Consider the following 17,877-nt stretch of genomic DNA (forward strand, 5'->3'; position numbering starts at 1 on the left):
GTGGTAACAGTGTTGGAATGATGTCATTGCACATGTTCTTAGTACTGTCTTTCCTTCCTTTGCTGCATTTTGTACTTCTTCACCCCCACACAGTGGAGGACAATTTCCTATTCACAATTCTTAGTAACTGACTCATACCTTGGAAAATAAATCACTGTTTGTAGGTACTCAGCAGACAAGAATCATATTGCATGTGTTTAATTATCACATACTGTAATCTACGTGGAGCAATACAGCCCTCAATGGATTTTTCTGCATAAGTGTTTATGAACTTTCATTTTTGTTAACTTATATATGAATTCTCTCCACCTACTTCTCCCTCTCTTCCCTGACACAAACTGAAAATGAAAGACAGATGCCAGGTTTTGACAGATGCATCGCTGCATGTTATATGTACACACTAAGCTATTTTCATCTGATTTATACAAACAGAGAGAGGTCTGGAAAATGTCTGTATGTAAGACAGCATTTGTATATACACTTGTAAGGAGGATTATTCAGTGCGAATCTCCATAATATAGACATACATTAATGAAATTTGAGTTAATCAAGTAAAACAGTTTGAATTGGATTCATATTATTAAATCTAGGCATCTCCATTGCAGACATCATATCTAGCCTGTCTATACAGTCAACAGAAAGAATGAAGAGCTGCTAGAATTCCATTTACTGCACTCTAGGGTAGGCATCAATCTGAGGACAAGATTAATTGAACCCCTGCTATCTTTCAACTTGATAGCTACTAAGAGTAGCTACTTAATAGCTACTAAGGGCACTTTTTAGGTGGCTCTGGTGTTCATATATGGCAGCAGGTCCAGTTAAGATGCAGCAGATCACATTCAAGCTCTAAAGCTCTAACTAACCCGAGAGCCTATTTCCAGCTGTGTCAGATACAGAAACAGGTCATGAAAAAAGTCAAAAGCTGTGCCTGAGACCTCTTCCAGAACTGAGCAAATGAAAAGAAACTATAAGGGGGACCTGAGGATACCCTTGGCTTCAGAATGATCTCAGCAAACATATGCCTGCATGGCACAAACTGGAGACAGAGCTGAGCGAGGACATTCTTGTCAAGGAGGAACTGGGAGCCACCATCACCATGGAATCATAGAATTACAAGAACATTTAGGTCAGAAAGGACTTCTGGATGTCATCTAAGCCATCCCCCAGCTCAAAGCCAGGATAACTTCAAAATTAGATCATGCAGTTGATCAGTTTTATTGTCTTCATGCTGATCAGACCATTGCTGGGGAAACAGGACATGGATGAGAGAAGATCGCCATCAGCAAGCATCTGGACTACATCCATGAGGATCTCAGTAATAACGGCTAGCAGATGCAGGGATATATGGAGAAATGGGGCAGCAGTACAAAGCACTGGAACAGCTGCAGCAGTGCAACCAATGAGCCCCAAAGGTGGCCACTGGTGTCTGGCTGCCAGCCTGATGTAACCCCATTTACTAAAACTCTTTGAGCCTGACCTGTCAGCTAATTGCTCACAACGTATTATGGAGTTGTCTGTGTGCTGGACATTTTATCCAGAAGGATACCGTGAGAGACAGTATCAAAATCTTTGCTGAAATAACTACCACATCCACTAGCTTCCCTTGGTCAATTAGATAAGTGACCTTGTCATAAAAGGAAACGAATTGGTTGAGCAGGATTTTCCCCTCATGAACCTGTGCTGGCTATAACCAATGACTGCGTTTTCTCTCAAGTGTTTTTCAATAACTCCCAGAAAAACCTTCTCCCTAATTTTAGCAGGCACATTTGTACTTAAAAGTTTTTTGAACAGAAGATAAGATCCTTCTCCCATTCTTTGTCTTTTCCAAAATTGCAGAGTAGTGGCCAATGGCAGATATTGAAGCAAGTACTGGAACAAGCTGCAAACACGATGACCCTTTCTAAGATAAGAATCCGGCTATCTGTGTGTGAAACATGGTTGTTGATAGGTATTGTAACTATGTGGGGTTTTTTTGAAATGCAGATTAGCCAAAAGCAAGAGACTTGCTTGCCGCCTTTATGATTGTGAGATTTCGGGAGCTGAAACAACTCTGAGAAGAGCATATTGACCACACTGCAGGTGGTATTAGATTTTGTTAAAAGTTTTGTCTTGTAATTTATTTCTGCTGTTATCTTGGATAATTAATGTACAAACATGTTTAAACTAGACTAAGTACAGTATTCATCATCTGTATAGAGTATCTGTTTTCTAATTTATTCCCAGAAAACAGGCGACTTGGAAACAATTCATTTTTACTGCTTAGAATTTATTACAATAACAGCATGAGTTTACAGAGGGTATTTAGTCAAGGGTTATCATTAATTGGGAGAAGTAAGAAACCTATGTAGGAAGATTTAACAATATTTTTTTTTCCTGGCATATTCTTTAGATTTTGATATTGAAATTGTGGCAAGAATGACTAGAAATATGAATGCTGTTGCTTTGATTCAAAGTACTGAAAAGTTTCAAAAAATGAAATAAACCCTGTAATATTTAAACATTTCAGTCTGGGGCTATTGTTAGTCAGCTGTTAAGCAATAACCATACAGTGAATATAAGCAAATCTTCTGTTCTTGGTGAATTAAGAGTAGTAAAAAATGTCTGAAGTTCAGGAAGATGAAAAGTCTGAATTTTAGCACTTTAAAAAATATATTATATGAACATAAAAATGGAAAATTATTTTGGTAAAAGACCTGTCTTGCTTCAGAGATAACCCAGAAGAGTCCCAATTCTTTCAGGAAATAGCTAGTGATGAGAAATATGATATTCTTTGAGTTCTTTTACAATAATTCTTTGTAATCATATGCTTCTATTTAAGACACTAAAGTGAGTACCATTAATAGTAAAATAAATATATTTTGTTTCATTCGGGATAACATGATAAAATTCTACCATTACTAATTTTATCCTTTTCCTTATTGTAATTTTTACGGATATACTTAGTATGACACAATGCTTGGAGATTTAAGGACTATAGCATAAGCAGCATTTTCCTGTTAAATGAAATTCTGAAAGCAGTGCCCGTCTTTTGCAGAATAAATGAGAATTTGACTACATGGGCTTGACTTTGTAGGAATATTCCATGCCTGTTTATAATGTAGAGATCAATCATCTCACACAGATTTATCAAAATCCCAGAGTTCAGGAGCTGGAGGCACTTGGCACTTTGCTGGCTCAAGTGTATTCTCTATGTCTCAACAAGTACAAGTATAGTAAGTAAATTCTATGTTTCTGTCTCACTAGTCTTGTTTCAGAAAGAAAACAGCATGTTTTCTTGTCATAGTTCCTTATTTAAAACCTCCATGAATGACATTTTGTAACTTCCAACTAGACTTGGCATTAAGGCAGGTGTGTGTACGAAAGACGTGAAGCTCCGAGCAGCTTCATTAAAGTAGCCGTGGGGCAGGAGACACCTGTACAAATTTAAGGCACAGAGGAGAAGTTGTTGCAGTGTGAGTTTGTTACCTGTGCTGCCAACCAGCCAAACGTACAGCGGCTGATCAGCAGGTGTAGCTTTGGAACAGGCAACGACTGATGATTCTTCTTTCAGTTTGCAGTTAGGACATGTTGGGGAAACAAGCTCAAGAGTCAAAGCATTTGGGTGGACTATGGAGCTCGGGGTACAACTGAGGATACTACAGGGGATTACAGAAGAGAGGGGAAAAAGAAATAGGAGGTTTACAATGCAACAGAGAGGCATTTATGAACATATTGCTGGAAAGGTACGGAGAGAATGATGGACAAACCTCTATGGGAATCATGCCTTGTTACTTCTACTACCCATGAAACAACATGATCTGAAAGGTCCCTTCCAACCTAGGCAATTCTATGATTCTATGTTTCTATGCCAGTCAGACAAGAAAATCTAAATCAAAAAGCAGTTGTGTAGCCCCCAGGTAGAGAGCTATGGACTACTGTTATGTTATTAAGAAAAAGCGAAAGAAAACCAAACCAAACCAAACCGAAACCCAAAACAAGCAGTCCCATGCATGATGGAATGAAACCAGGCTTCAATGCGCTTTTCTGTTTGGAGTCTCAAAAGTCTAATAAATGCCAAGGATTTCAGTTTTCCCTCAATGAAGGTATTAACAGAGATACTGTGTACTATCCTGTTGTGGTCAAACCAGGACATATCCAGATGTCTGTTTTTATTAAATTTGAACAAGTTTAGAAACTTGCCAATGGATTTAAAATTAAGTAGGCTGTAGAAATACAGCAAGGGAGGAAAATACAAGCGCAGCAGGAACACTTAAGCCTTCAAGCTAAAAATGACCACCATATCATTCAAGTGGCTATTATAGAAGATGACATATTGTCAGGTTATTTAAAGTGTAAACACTATTACAAGCTATGCCTTGTATCACAGAGGATGACACTCAAAATCAGGAGGCAATCCAGAATTCCCCCTCAATATGTTTGTCATATAGGCATGGGACGACATAAGTTTCAGCTGTGTGGGAGGTCAACCTATTCAGCAGAAATATGGTTTCCTGAACATGCTCGTTTCCACCCTCTGCAAACCACTAAGCTAAATATATCGGTAGCATTGTGGTAAGCACTGTAGGGCTGACCAGAAGGGAATTTGGTCAGATATGGCTATCAAGATTAATAATAAACATATTTTTTTAAAAGTAAGTGTACATACCACTATGTCACATTGATGAATCACATGCTGGGCTGATATGCAAATCTATGATTCATGACCATCTTTGATTTAGCTCTATATGTTTCTAATTATACAGATTTTTCTATTGCTTCTGCCCCTTGGAACACTAAAATAACCATTTAAAATCCCTTTCTAACACAAAATTACAGAAATATTTAAGTCATCATTTCTCAAATAATAGACATAAAATTATGATTCCCAAACCCCAAGAATCTGGATTTGATTAAACATTTTATTAACATACTGAAATTTGGACTGTACAAATGTAAAATGTACTCATAGGCATAGTTACCAATCTCTTTCTGCACTAACAGAAATGACAGAGGACTAGAAGACTATATATATTCTATATATATGTTTTACTTATGTATGAATTCAATTTTTAATACAAAGTTATTTTCTGAACATCATTATTTTAATGAAAGAGTTATTCTGTGAAGAGTTATTCATTCATATTGCAAATGCTACAATGTCGTGGCATACTTTCGGATTTTAGAACAAATCTTCAGGCAAAGAGTTACAATTAATATTGATCCTGTTTTACATCTGCTTGCAAGGAACTGCATAATTTCTTCGTGTCTTCGGATGCTTCACCATAGAGAGGATTTGGAAAAGAAGTAGCATTCACATCTTCATTAAACGGATACTAAAAGAATGAAATTTGCAAACCAAGTCATTCAATTCATTTGTTAGAGTGGACATGTGAATGGCTATAAATTCATTACAGAAGTAACACGTGATGTTAAGGTAAAAGAAAACTATAAAATCTCTAAACTTTTTAGACCAGATTTTCAGCTGATAAAAATTATCATAGCTCCAGTAAAACTGTTTTCCACCACATACACCTGATCAAGCCATTTGACATTCTTCTGCATCCATTCCCACCTTTGTTTTACTTGTTTCCAGAGCTCTTGCTCTAACACACATATTGCATTATTTTGGGAGAATCTGTGCATAGAAGTGTAATTGCAGTGGGTCGCTAATTGTGGTACATGGCATTGTAATTTAGATGACCAGTTCTAATTTTCTTGAATAAGGAATGTATGAGAAAAGAGATAATATGAACTCTTCAGCTAAGGACTTCTGTAGTCCTAAATATTTTCTTCAGCATCTGCCTTACTGGAAAGTGTTGAACTACTGTATGGTGTAACAAGTAGCTATGGTAAGCAACATTAATGAAATTGCTATTACGAAGTCCTTGACAGCCAGTACAACCCTGGTCATCTTTCTCAGATTTCCAGAGGTGCTAACATTAGGAGTAGCAATACACCATTGACTTTAAGTGACTTTTTTCCCCTTTCCTCTGCAAATGAATTTTATTGAATAGCTCAATGCATATCCTACTTTAGAAGAGAAATGTGTTATTACATACCTCTTGCCATGGAGAAACACTGATTTGAAGAGCGGGTGAGGTGGCATACCCAGGAGACTATAAAAAGAAAGAAAACTGCTTCAGAATATATTTAGCGAGCCGTAAATAATATTCCGAAAACACCCTTCCATGTGGCTGTCTGAGTAACACACTCTGTGGACCCAAAGCTATGAGGCAATATCATAGGCAGCACTAGGCCCACATGGTTTCGGGTGTTCAGAAAGGTCCGGGGAGAATTGTTCTTTCTTTATGAAACTTAGAGACACTCGCAAGTGCGTAACTTGTGGGTATTCAGCTGGAGATAAGAGCTGTTGTCGTGTTTTACCATATCTTTTGACTAGCAATACACCATTCAGATTTAAGGCTCATCAGATTCAGAGAAAACTCATAACTTGTTTCCCCTTTTAAAGGAAGAATTAGTGAAAACATGTATTTGTGATCTTGAAGAGAATAGAGGAAAATCTGGTACAGCACTGGACTTCAATCGCAGTGCCTGGGGCTGTCTTCTATGAAAACGTCTCTCCTGACACTATGCTTCTGTTTTCCAACTTGCTATTAAATGAAGCCTGTCAGGAATCTATTTTAACTGAAATAAAAATGTCCTGATAAATTGGACATGATTGTGATGGGAATGTTTCCAACTTGGAGCTCTCACAAACCCCAACCTGTAAGTGAATTAATTTGATCTAATGTCTCTAAAATCAGGTGTAAGGAACCTTTTATAGAAAGTAAATGGCATGTCATAGTTAATCCTATTCAAAGCTGCAATGGAACCTTATATTACTGACTGTGGAAAGGACAAGGAAGTTTTGTTTTCTATTTCAAACCAAGCCTAGTTCTTTCAATGCTAATAAGGCTAGCATCAAAATGAGGGCAGGGAGGATGTTTTAAACATTTTCTTCACTCCTTTTAGCTCCAAGGTCCTTTGTCTATATTATTTTTGATGATAAATCAAATAGCAGAGATAGCTGCATTTTAAGTCAATCATATAGCTCTTGTTAAATGTAAAACATAAATTTTAGCTACCACTTTAATTTGATAATTAGATCTTGGCTTTAAACCTTCTGTTGCAATATATTCACTTTTATAAAATATATATTTTATTCGCAAACTTCTTTGTTACTCTACCAGTCTCTTAATTATGATCAACAAATGGTATTAGGGAAATGTGTGACCAACTGTTCGTTTAATGTGAAGGTGAATTTTACAGTGATGGGAATAGTAATGCACATTTAAGGTATTCAGAAGTTTTATAAACTATTTCATTAAAGTTAAGTCAGAGTGCAAAGGCAACTTGGGTGCTGAATCATGCATTTTGTGGTTTTGTTGTTGGCGATGCTTTTTTGTTGTTGGGTGTTTGCTTTGGCTTTTTTTTCCAGAAGAAAAGGAGAGAAGTCTCAGTGAGCTTTTTCTTCTATAAGTCTGGCTGAATATTTCATCTTTTTTTTTTAATGGACAATTTAGTTGAGGACTACAGCCTTACATTTTTCTCAATGTATAGAAACGGTTGTTATTACTTACCTTTACTTTTGCAGATGAACTAAGGTCTTCATACAATGGGTTGGCAAATGAAGCATTAGCGGTTTCCTCCAGTTTCCTTGAAAAGTCAAGCAAACAACAACAAAACCATCCACAATATCACACAGGTTGTCAAAGAACCAGTTTCAGGTTGAGAAGGCTTGAGTCAAAAAATATAGATGGCTAAATATATTTCCAACTGAGCTCTACTTAAAAGAATGAAATGAAACCAATGTTCTGTTTAAGTCATGTGTAGGTTAAAATAATAATTTTTCATTTGTTGCTGCTAAAAATATATGTGCTTTTGGATATGCATAAAGCTATTTGGTATTCATAAAAAGCAGATACAGTGCCATACATTAGATAAAATTTGATATTAACTAAAAAGTTGCATTTCTATAATGTGTTGGCATGTGATGTTCTTTCTGTGTTTTGTTACTATCACACTAACAATTGAGTAATTAACATAGTCTTAGGCTCTTAGTTCACAAACACTTTAGTTATTTGGTTCATATAAGAACTCTTTTTTTTCCAATGAGTTAAGAAATAACTTGCATTGTAGGTCCAAATCATCAGAATTATTTTTACAGATATAGAAGCTCCCCATACCTTTTGCTACAAAGTCAGAAATATTTAAAGAATCACTGAAGTCATCAGAATGCAAAGGTTTCATGAACGAACACAATGCGTTAAGCAATTTATAACAGATGAATAGGACAAATTGTACTAATTATGGGGTCTCATGTCCACTACCTCAGCTAAAAGTTTAAAGATATAGTTTCCTGACAGAGGCCTTCACGTATTCCTTTTTTTGGAAGCACTTATGAGCTATGCAGTTAATCCCATTAATTCTTCAAAAGCAAAGGATATTTGGGAATGGAACTTTTTGCCTATGTCTACATTTTTTTCCCATACAGATGACTGGTTGCTAATATTCCACAAAGCTTGAAATCATCAAAACTGTTCCAATGCCATATAAAAAGAAACAGCTGCATTAGTTAAAATTACTGAAGAATGAAGCAGGAGCACACTTTCTTTTTTTTTAATCTTTGCTTTTGAAGAGATGCATTTACTTGGTCTTTTTTCACTAATGCTTTTATGAATAAGAACATATACATGCTTTTGTCTACATAGAAAGCTGTGTTTGTACAGTATTCTAAAATAAAAAGTTCCCTAAAGCTAATACTCAATCTCAATGATTGAGAGATAAATTTTCTTGTCTTAAAAAGTGCTTCTATTCCAAAGCTGCTCCTACAGACGGTTTAAGCATTGTCTCCCTTGGAACTGATAGACTGGCTCAGCGGTCCTGTAGCAGGCAGGACTGAGGGGACAAGAGCAGTCATGGAGACGTGGCCGATGGAGCTGTTGGGAAGGGAAGCTGTTGTATCTCAGCGAGAGCCACAGGAGAGACACACGGCATGATTTCTTTTGCAAAGAACTAAAACAAGAATGGATGCTTAGGAAGAAGACACAAGTAGTCTACAGAAATATTTCACCTTATGAGTTAAATCAGTGCAAGAACCTAAGTTTGGGTTTTAGACTAAAGCAGACATGTCTCTTTAAAATCTTTTACAAGACTGCCGGAAAGTAATTATTCCTAATGCTAGTCTCATAATTCAGTTTGATTACCTGACACAGCAATGTGGAGAGCTGAATATTTGAACCTGTTGATTTGTTCATTTGATCTTAATCTTAACTGTAATAAATCATGATATTCTGATGCTTTTAGTTAGTTTAGTGAAGCTATAATATATTAGGTTATTTGTATGCCTGCTAAGTGTATATTTGCATACTAATCCTCCTGAATAAAGTCCACAAAATGTACACAGGATTGATTTTTTACTCTAAATTCACATCATGGTTAACAAAGCCCGAGGCCAGAAGAAAACTCAGATAAGAAGTTTTCAAGGAACTTGGCTCTGCTTCTAAACTAGTGCCCAAAGGGCCAGATCTGCATGCCTTAATTTTGGTGTCTCATTTAGACATCACAAACCAACTGTATGGCCTAACAGCATGACATGGAATTAAGCACATCAATTCTGCTTACAGTCAGTGGAGACACTTCTAAAAGGCAAAGCAAGTCACACAATTCACAGTGGGAACCACCTTTAATGTGCCAATAGGAAATTATAAGGGATGGGTCTGACTCTTTCATCCCCTACTCCCCCATTGAACTTAAGAAATTTGTGTAAGACATATATATTGCGTATTTATGGGCAAGAATATGCTGAGTACACAGGTCTGTCCTGCAGGCAGGAAGGACACTGAACACAGATCTCCAGCTTCCTCTGCAAGGAGGATAACTAACTGGCAGGATACTGCGCCAAACTGTGGTCACCAAAAAGAGCGATGGCTGAGTTCTTCAATAGCATGTCTGTGGTTGCCATGTTTAGTGCTGAAATTGGTCCTGTCTATGTGTGTGAAGTTTTCTCAAGCATGAAATTTGAGTTTTGCTCAGGTTGACCATCAGATTTCAAGTGCCCCTCCACTCTAGGTCTGAATCATGACAGAGCTTATGTAGTTGGGCACCTAATTTTAGGGACCATGTGAATTTTGTGGCCCAAAATATGGGCACGGTTTGAATTTATGCACCCCAGATTTAAGTGAAGAAAAGTCTTTCTGAAGTTCTGTCCTGTTCTTAGGAACCTTTTTGCCAAAGCGGGGCTTTGGAAGTCTCCTTGCATATATTACCTCACATGCAACATATATGTTACACATATATGCACATAGAAGAGGACGCTGAGGGGAGACCTCATTGCCCTCTACAACTACCTGGAAGGGTGTTGTAGAGAGGTGGGTGCTGGCCTCTTCTCCCAGGTGAATAATGACAGGACCAGAGGAAATGGTCTGAAGTTGTGGCAGGGGAGGTTTAGATTAGATATTAGGAAGAATTACTTTACTGAACGAGTGGTCAGGCACTGGAACAGCCTGCCCAGGGAGGTTGTTGAGTCACCATCCCAGGACGTATTTAAGAAACGTCTAGATGTGGCACTTCAGGGCATGCTCTGAAGGGCAGAGATTGTAGGTTGTTGTTTTTTGGTTTGTTTTTTTTTTTGTGTGTGTGTGTGTGTGTGTATGGTTGGACTCGATGATCTCAAAGGTCCTTTCCAACCGTGAAGATTCTATTATTCGATGACTCTATATATCCTGTGTAAGAATGTATTTATACAAACATATGTATGGTTATACCCTGGTTGTGAATGTAGCAAACAATTCTTTCTAAGGGATACCAATAATTATCCTTAACAATTTCTGAAATATTTTTGAATGACTTAAAAGACCTCAAAAATATACAAGTGAAAATTTAATCGTATGTTTACTCTAGTGCTATAATCCATCAGCTGGATGAGGCAGTAACTGCCTAAAGAAGTCTGTGCTTGGGAACTGAGATGATATATTCACATTACTTTACATGTTGTGCATAAATCCCTAGAAGTAAACTCAACACATTAGATCTTTAGTTAATTACGAATATGAAGTTTTCCTTACTAGACCAAAGCAACGGTATGCCAACTCCAGTACTCTGTCACCAAATAGATACTGCTAAGGAAAACATAAAAGTGCAGTATTAGTCAGTGGGGTGAGTGTTGCCATCTGGTCATCAGTTTATACCCTAATTTTAAACTGCTTGATCAGGCAGTTTAACTAAATGTACTGGAGTGACTTGAGTTAAGCTCATTCTTGCAGTGCTTGCTGTTACTTGACAAAAGTGAAACATTGCCCTGATAGAAAATGATAGCTTATTGCTAGAGTCAAGAGCAATATGCCTGCCACAAGGTCTCATGATGTGAAGAAAGTTATGTATGTGTTACCTCTGTACGGTAAGAGCAAGGGTAACTCATGACTCACAGAAATTACAGTCCAGAATAATTAATCAATGTGAAATGTTTATATATCCCATTTATGAAGAGAACCCATAAATGCCAAGTTCAGAAAACTGTATCAAGCAGGGAATAATTAGGGTTAAAAACGCCAAGCATAGGATGGTTTAGGAAAAAAAGAAAAAGAAAAAGAAAAAGAAAAAGAAAAAGAAAAAGAAAAAGAAAAAGAAAAAGAAAAAGAAAAAGAAAAAGAAAAAGAAAAAGAAAAAGAAAAAACTAGACTCAAGCATGTGGGTAGGGCAGCTCAGAGAGAACTGGGTTTTCTAACAGAACCAGAAATACCACAGTAGGAACGGAGAGAATTAATTATCTTGGGATGAGTTCACATGGGTCATAGCTTTGCTAAACTCATCTGCATTCTTTAGTAGCAAAAACTACTGCCTTGTCATAGGTTTCTCCACTACAACTTCACCGGGATGGGAGAAAGTTGAACGTGACACAGAATACCTGCAAGTGTATAAAGGGACTGCTGAGTAAAATCGTGCTTTTTAGTGGAAAATTAAAGTATCTAGATTTCATTTGTTTGGATGCAACAGCTCAGAATTTTCTACTTTTCAATGTACCTTTCAATGAAAAATCAAATATTTCTTTTTGACAGCACACAAATTTGTAGGAAATACCGTACTAGAAGAATGTTTATCATCAGGTCCATAACAACAGTGACAAAATCCTAGTGGGCCAAAGATTCAGTTACAATTAAGCTAGTAATTAAAATAATCCCTTAAAAGAATTCTTTATAGATGTTCTAAAGCTTCTGTTCTAAACAAAATCTATAACTCAAGACATCAATTTACAAAGCATTTATAAAACCTTTTGAACTAAATTTAGGTTTGCAGAAGTAGGCTATATTTTGTACATCCCACAAAAGAAATGGGAAGCGTGATGCAAGGAGGGCAGACTACCAGAAGCTGCATTTAGAATCATCTACAAGTCACCTGGATGCTTAATTGGGCTGTTAATATGCTGTCTGGGCTTCCTACATCTGCACTTTGTACCTTTTGAGTCACTTTAGGAAACTTAATGTTGTTTTTTTTTCCTAAAAATTAATCCTTTGCATCTTCCATCTTGGATCTTGAAGGGTATGGACCGAGAGATTTGTTCCTCTCTTTCAGCATGTCACCTCTTGTTTCTTTGCAACCTTTCCTATGTGTGGTGGTTGTGAGATGTACATTTCAGAAAAACTGAAGACTTCTGACTGTAGCATTGGGTTTTATCCTTCAGAAAAAAAATATTCCACAGAAGAAGGAATGGTTTTGGATATCAGGATTAGACTAATAAAAGAACTCCCAAACAGCAGTTATGGCTGCTGCTTCCTAGTTTTGTTTTTCTTTTTCTCATAAAACTGCACATTTTTCTCTCATTCCACAAGAACAGTATCTGTCGCCATTCCAGTTCACAAGCTGAAAACGCTTCAATAACTGTCATTCTATTGTCATTCTGTTTATCACTTTGGGATACAGGAACAGAGGCATAGCCAACAACAACCTCTGGCAGTCCTTCAGATCAACTTGGAGAGCCTCGCCTGGAATACGCTTTCTATTCCCCAACATCAGACCTCCAGAAGGGTATGGTCTAATTGGAGAAAGTCCTGGCAACAGCCACTGGGAATCATCATAATTGTAAGAAAACCTTAACCATGAAGAAAGGCTGAAAGAAACACCACTGAGCTTGTTTAGCCTAAAGAAAGCAGCCTGTAAGGAGGCATGACAACTGCCTTCAAGTACATAAAAGCCTTTTGCAAGGGGGAATGGAATGGTCTATTCTTGTCCATGGTGAATAGGAATGAACTTAAATTGCAAACAGATATATTAGCAGTTAGAAAACAACTTTCTAACAGCAAACTTTCTTTCTACCTAGGGTACCAAGATTGACAGAGGATGTCATCAAATTAATGCAGCTAGAGGTATTTAAGTGCAAACCCAGAAGTGATACAATTGAGTCTGTCCTGCGGCAGGATGAAAAATGGCCTGTGTTGGTCCTGTTTTCTATCATTTTAAAATATTTTTTCAGAGCACCTCAGTTTTTCACTCTGTTGCCTGTGTGGCAAGATACATTATTGATAGGCTTTGGAAAATCTAATGTTTGGTGTTTATTATGACTGACAGGATTGATGACAGCTGTGGTACATTATCATCGCAGCTGATGGTGCAGATCAAGAATAGGAAAGAAACAAGATGAAAGGGTCCAGGGACATTGACTGCTTTGGAGGCAACAGCAAAGAAGGTAGCTTAGCTGCATGGAAAGTGTTTGATTCTCACTTTTTAAAGTAAAATGAAGCATGAAAAGGCAGCTGCAATAAAATGGAAGCTAAAATGAAGCTTTGCTTCTATTTGGTCAATAAGGGCAGATGTCACTGAAGGGGTGGAGTAACTGGCAGCTTTCCCTTCTGGACTAGAAAACGTCATCTCTGGAGCATGAACAGGAATGTGAGAAACCCATAAGATTCCTCTGATTTGGTGTTTCTGTACAAAAGTTTCACATATCCCCAGCTGGGAGCTGGGAAGTAGCTTGCATATCTGAATGCCATGGTGGTAATGAAATACATTGCTGCCAAGCCATGTGGTGGGCTGCTTTTGTCTATTAGGAAATAAACTTACATGATGACTTCCAGTAACTTCCACTCAGGCACTGAAGGGTTTAAAGCCTGCGGATGAGAGATTAAATTCTTGCTAAGGAAGAAGAAGAAGAAGAAGGAGAGAGCAAAGGGGAAGCAGGGCATTCTTTCTGGGTTGAAAGGAGGGATTAAGGCACTATCAATCTTTCCAGTGAAGAAAAAGGGGGACCAATGTAACGCTTGGATTCTCCCCACTCTTAGTGACAACGTCTTAGCCAGTGATTGTCTAAGGGGTCATCAGCCTACCCTACTGCTTGCTACCTGGTTTTCTGGTGAAAAGATTAGTTCTGTTGGACTCTCAAACGTCTCCTCCAGCTCTTGTACACATTCCTGTGCTATTTCCATTGAGGCATAGATGGACCTGCACTCCATTTGAAAATGTCCTGGGAGCTAGCACCTACAACTGTTAATGTACCTCTGGAGGACCATCTGCCAATGCCTACATGTGTGGTTCTATACCAGTAATGAAAAAGGAGACACTAATAGAAATTATTAAAAAATAGCCAGCAAGAGAACTTATCAAAAGGTAGTAAATACAGGCTCAAGTGTGTGAAAGCTTCCCTGTGAAAGAATAGCCAAGCAGGCACTTCTAGAGTGCTTCTATTGCCTCGTGACTTTAAGAAAACCACATGACCCAGGAAGGCTAAAAATGGACACAAGCCTTTGAAGTGAAAATGAATTGTAGGAAAGTATAATTCATGTGCACAGTTAAATTCCTCCAGTTCATCAAATCCTCTTAAAAAAACCAGGAGTAAAATCTCATGCCTCTGTGTGGTGCTGTCACATTGTACATTTTACAACTTATGCAAACACAAGTCACTTCTTATTCTAAAGCCTTATCTTAAAGATCCAAACTTCAGTATGATAACATTGTCTGCATTTTGACTAGTCACTTCTGATTACTTATTAAGCAATTAAGGAATAACTTGCCTTAATTTACTACTAAGTTTCCAGCTGTGATTTTTGTATATCAAATCCTGCTAGGCACTAGGTAGTTGAAGAGGGAGAGACAAACTGCCTGGATGAGCTTATCTTCTCAAATTCAAAGTTTCAGATTTCGTTGTTTTCACAATTTCCCAATTTCAATTAAATTGCCATTTATTAGCTAGATTATTTCTTGATAAGATGCCTATAAAATGCATTTTAACTTACATGTTAAGTCAACTGTGGTTAAAAAAAATGAAAACAAAAACTTTTGTGCTGTACCATGGGCAAAGTGATATGACAATCTTAGTCAGTTCCTAATAGCCGAAACTTGGAACCACAAAAATTTCCATCATCATAAATCATCCTTTTGGCAGCTCCAGTGGAAACAATCAAGACCAGAATGAGCTTTGCTGTGTAAACTATCTAACCCTCTGTTCCACAGCTCTGATTTTCTTCATGTCAGGGCTGTAGTATTTTCTTAGTGCCATAGTAAGAAGATCCTCGTTCATCCCTGTTTTATTATGCACCTAATACAACACTTAAGTGTTTGGCATCATATTGCAACGAGGTACCTTTTCATGCACAAGAAAAGACTCTAATTTTTTTAGCATGTATAATTACAGAAAGGAAAAAATATTCCTTGAATACAGATATGTGGGTAGAAGAGAAGTGGGTAGCAGTGCAGTAACCCTTAAGCAGCCATTTATGAAAGAAAAAGGTAAAAAGGAGTGTTTAGAGAGTTTAGCGCAGGAGAAGTAGCGTAAGAAAAACCAATAATTTCTGATTAAAACACCATCAAAAATGTTTCGAGAAAAGCATTAGACTTTTGGTTTTGCAAAAATTTAACTGAAATTACAAAAAAAAATAATCAAGCAGCTCTTAGAATATAACTAATCTTTCACTTCTGAGGTTCCTTTCCATATGTGTACCTTAGCAGGTCGTATAAATGTGAATGAATTAAGTTAAAGCCCCTGTGAAGTAAGATAAGGAAATGCTATTATTTCCACTTCACAGAAGAGGAAGCGGACATAAAGAAAGTAGGTGAAGCTACGCACTCAATTAACAGTAGCACAACCACTAAATGTTCCTGTTTCAACATTTTTCTTCTGTGGCCATAGACAGCTCTACCTGTGAGGGGTAGCATGCAGTGTCTGGAGATATCTCAGTAGCAATAACGTCAGGACAGGAGTCTGCACAGTTTAGTGGATAGTTTGGGAGATAACAACATCCCCAAAGAGAGCAAGGTCTATAGCAAAGCACAAGTTTAAAGGAAAAGAGACAGCTTTGAAGATGAATTCTGGAGAAGAAAATGAAGGGTGAGGGAAAACTAACAACATGAAAATGGACAAGGCAATGCACAACACGAATTGCTGGAAGGGAGGAAGGGAGAGTGGTAGGTACTTGCTGACAGAGAAGGATCTAGCAGAATAAGTCAAAATGGACAGAGAAGAAATATGAGTGTTAGAGGGAAATAAGAAACAGCAATTTTATTTTTTTTTTATCTTAAATTCAGGAGGAGAGAGAAAGCAGAGATTATCAGAGGGATGACAAGATGGGCTAGGAAATATATCTGTGAAATAATGAACTGTCAGTCTAAGGCATATCTTAAAAAACTCTGAAATCTAATAACTGGATGGAGAGACATCTCTAGTACTACTAGCACTGTTATTCAAAACACTTGAAATAAATTTTGAAATAAAGCAACACCAATTTTCCTGATTTTTTTTTCCTTTACTGAGAATGCACTGCATGCTGTAGCATGTCAGAAGATTATTTAGTTGCTATCTGCACAGTACTAATAGCAAGCATAGTACTGGATGGAAGAAATACAGATTTTGAAAAATAAAAAAACCATCTAGAGCACTCGTTCACCACAGGTCCTTGTACCGCAAGCCAAGAGGTCTGTACTGGGGTGATCCTAGTGCAAGACGGCAGTATTGGATAGTGGGTGTGAGACGAAGTAGTGGGGGAAGTGGGTAGAAGGAACAGATAAGGTGACATAGGTGAGACGTGTCTAAAGAACCACTGATTAAGACGACTGATAAAACATTAAAACAGAAAGTCAGATCGTGAGCATGTCTGCAATAACTAAAGGAGAGGGGGCAAACCCTATGAGTTGTAAAAAGGTTGTGTAATTCTGCAATCCCATAGCTTGCATTTTTTCCAGTCTATTAAAGCTTTTTTTATGAAAACCCTTAATATTTTAAAACAGACCTCCCCCCGGCTTTTGTTCCATCCAATTATCACAGGGAAAGTTATATCTGTGTAAATATTGAAATAGTTAGGGCAAAAATGTTCCCCCAGGTGCATGTGGTACACAGTAGCTTCAGGAATAGCTTTGAATCTGCCTCTAAGAAACTAAATTGGCCTCGGAGGTTTCGAGAAAATATAAATACCTTCTATTTTTCACATTTCACTCTCATGTAATAAAATCAGGGCTACTGCTGTTAAGGATAAATGGTGAATTTTATAATTTAGGAATAATCATGCAATGTTGCATTCACAACATTTTAAGCAGTCAAGCTGTAACTCATTGTTTCCGGACTGGGGTCCAGCAAGGTCAGCTTTTGTTGCAAAGCTAGGTTTTATGCTTAGAGTTGCATATGAAGGCAAACTCTGTGGGGTTATTTAAAAGTTGAAACCAAAGAGACTGGGCAGTTAGCCATTGCTTTGTGCCACATTCGTGTCTGCTTCACACAAAATAAAAGTTTCACTTACGCTTCTGGCACTTTCTTCTTCGAAAGGAAATACAAGGCAGCAGCTGTAATCTTAATCAGCAAGAAACCGATGCCCAACCCAATCCAAATATCTGCAAAATCAGAGCAATCAGACAGAAATAAGTAAAAGGAAACACTCAAAGAATGAATTGAAAGACATTTCTTTCTTTTTACAGACCCAC

At 37.5% G+C, this 17,877-nt stretch overlaps 1 protein-coding gene across 1 annotated transcript in view; it reads right to left on the reverse strand.

Moving 5' to 3' along the window:
• Positions 1–5,107: 5,107 nt before the first annotated feature.
• MALRD1 (MAM and LDL receptor class A domain containing 1) overlaps positions 5,108–17,877 on the reverse strand; it is a 263,637-nt gene continuing 250,867 nt past the window's right edge. Inside the window, exons 38-41 of the mRNA XM_063323881.1 lie at positions 17,697–17,787; positions 7,560–7,635; positions 6,039–6,095; positions 5,108–5,312 (exon numbers count right to left, since the gene is read on the reverse strand). Of these exons, the coding sequence (XP_063179951.1) occupies positions 5,190–5,312; positions 6,039–6,095; positions 7,560–7,635; positions 17,697–17,787 (347 nt within the window). The 3' untranslated portion in view covers positions 5,108–5,189. The remainder of the gene's footprint in view (positions 5,313–6,038; positions 6,096–7,559; positions 7,636–17,696; positions 17,788–17,877) is intronic.

Source organism: Chroicocephalus ridibundus, chromosome 2, assembly GCF_963924245.1.
Source record: "Chroicocephalus ridibundus chromosome 2, bChrRid1.1, whole genome shotgun sequence".
Lineage (NCBI taxonomy): Eukaryota > Metazoa > Chordata > Aves > Charadriiformes > Laridae > Chroicocephalus > Chroicocephalus ridibundus.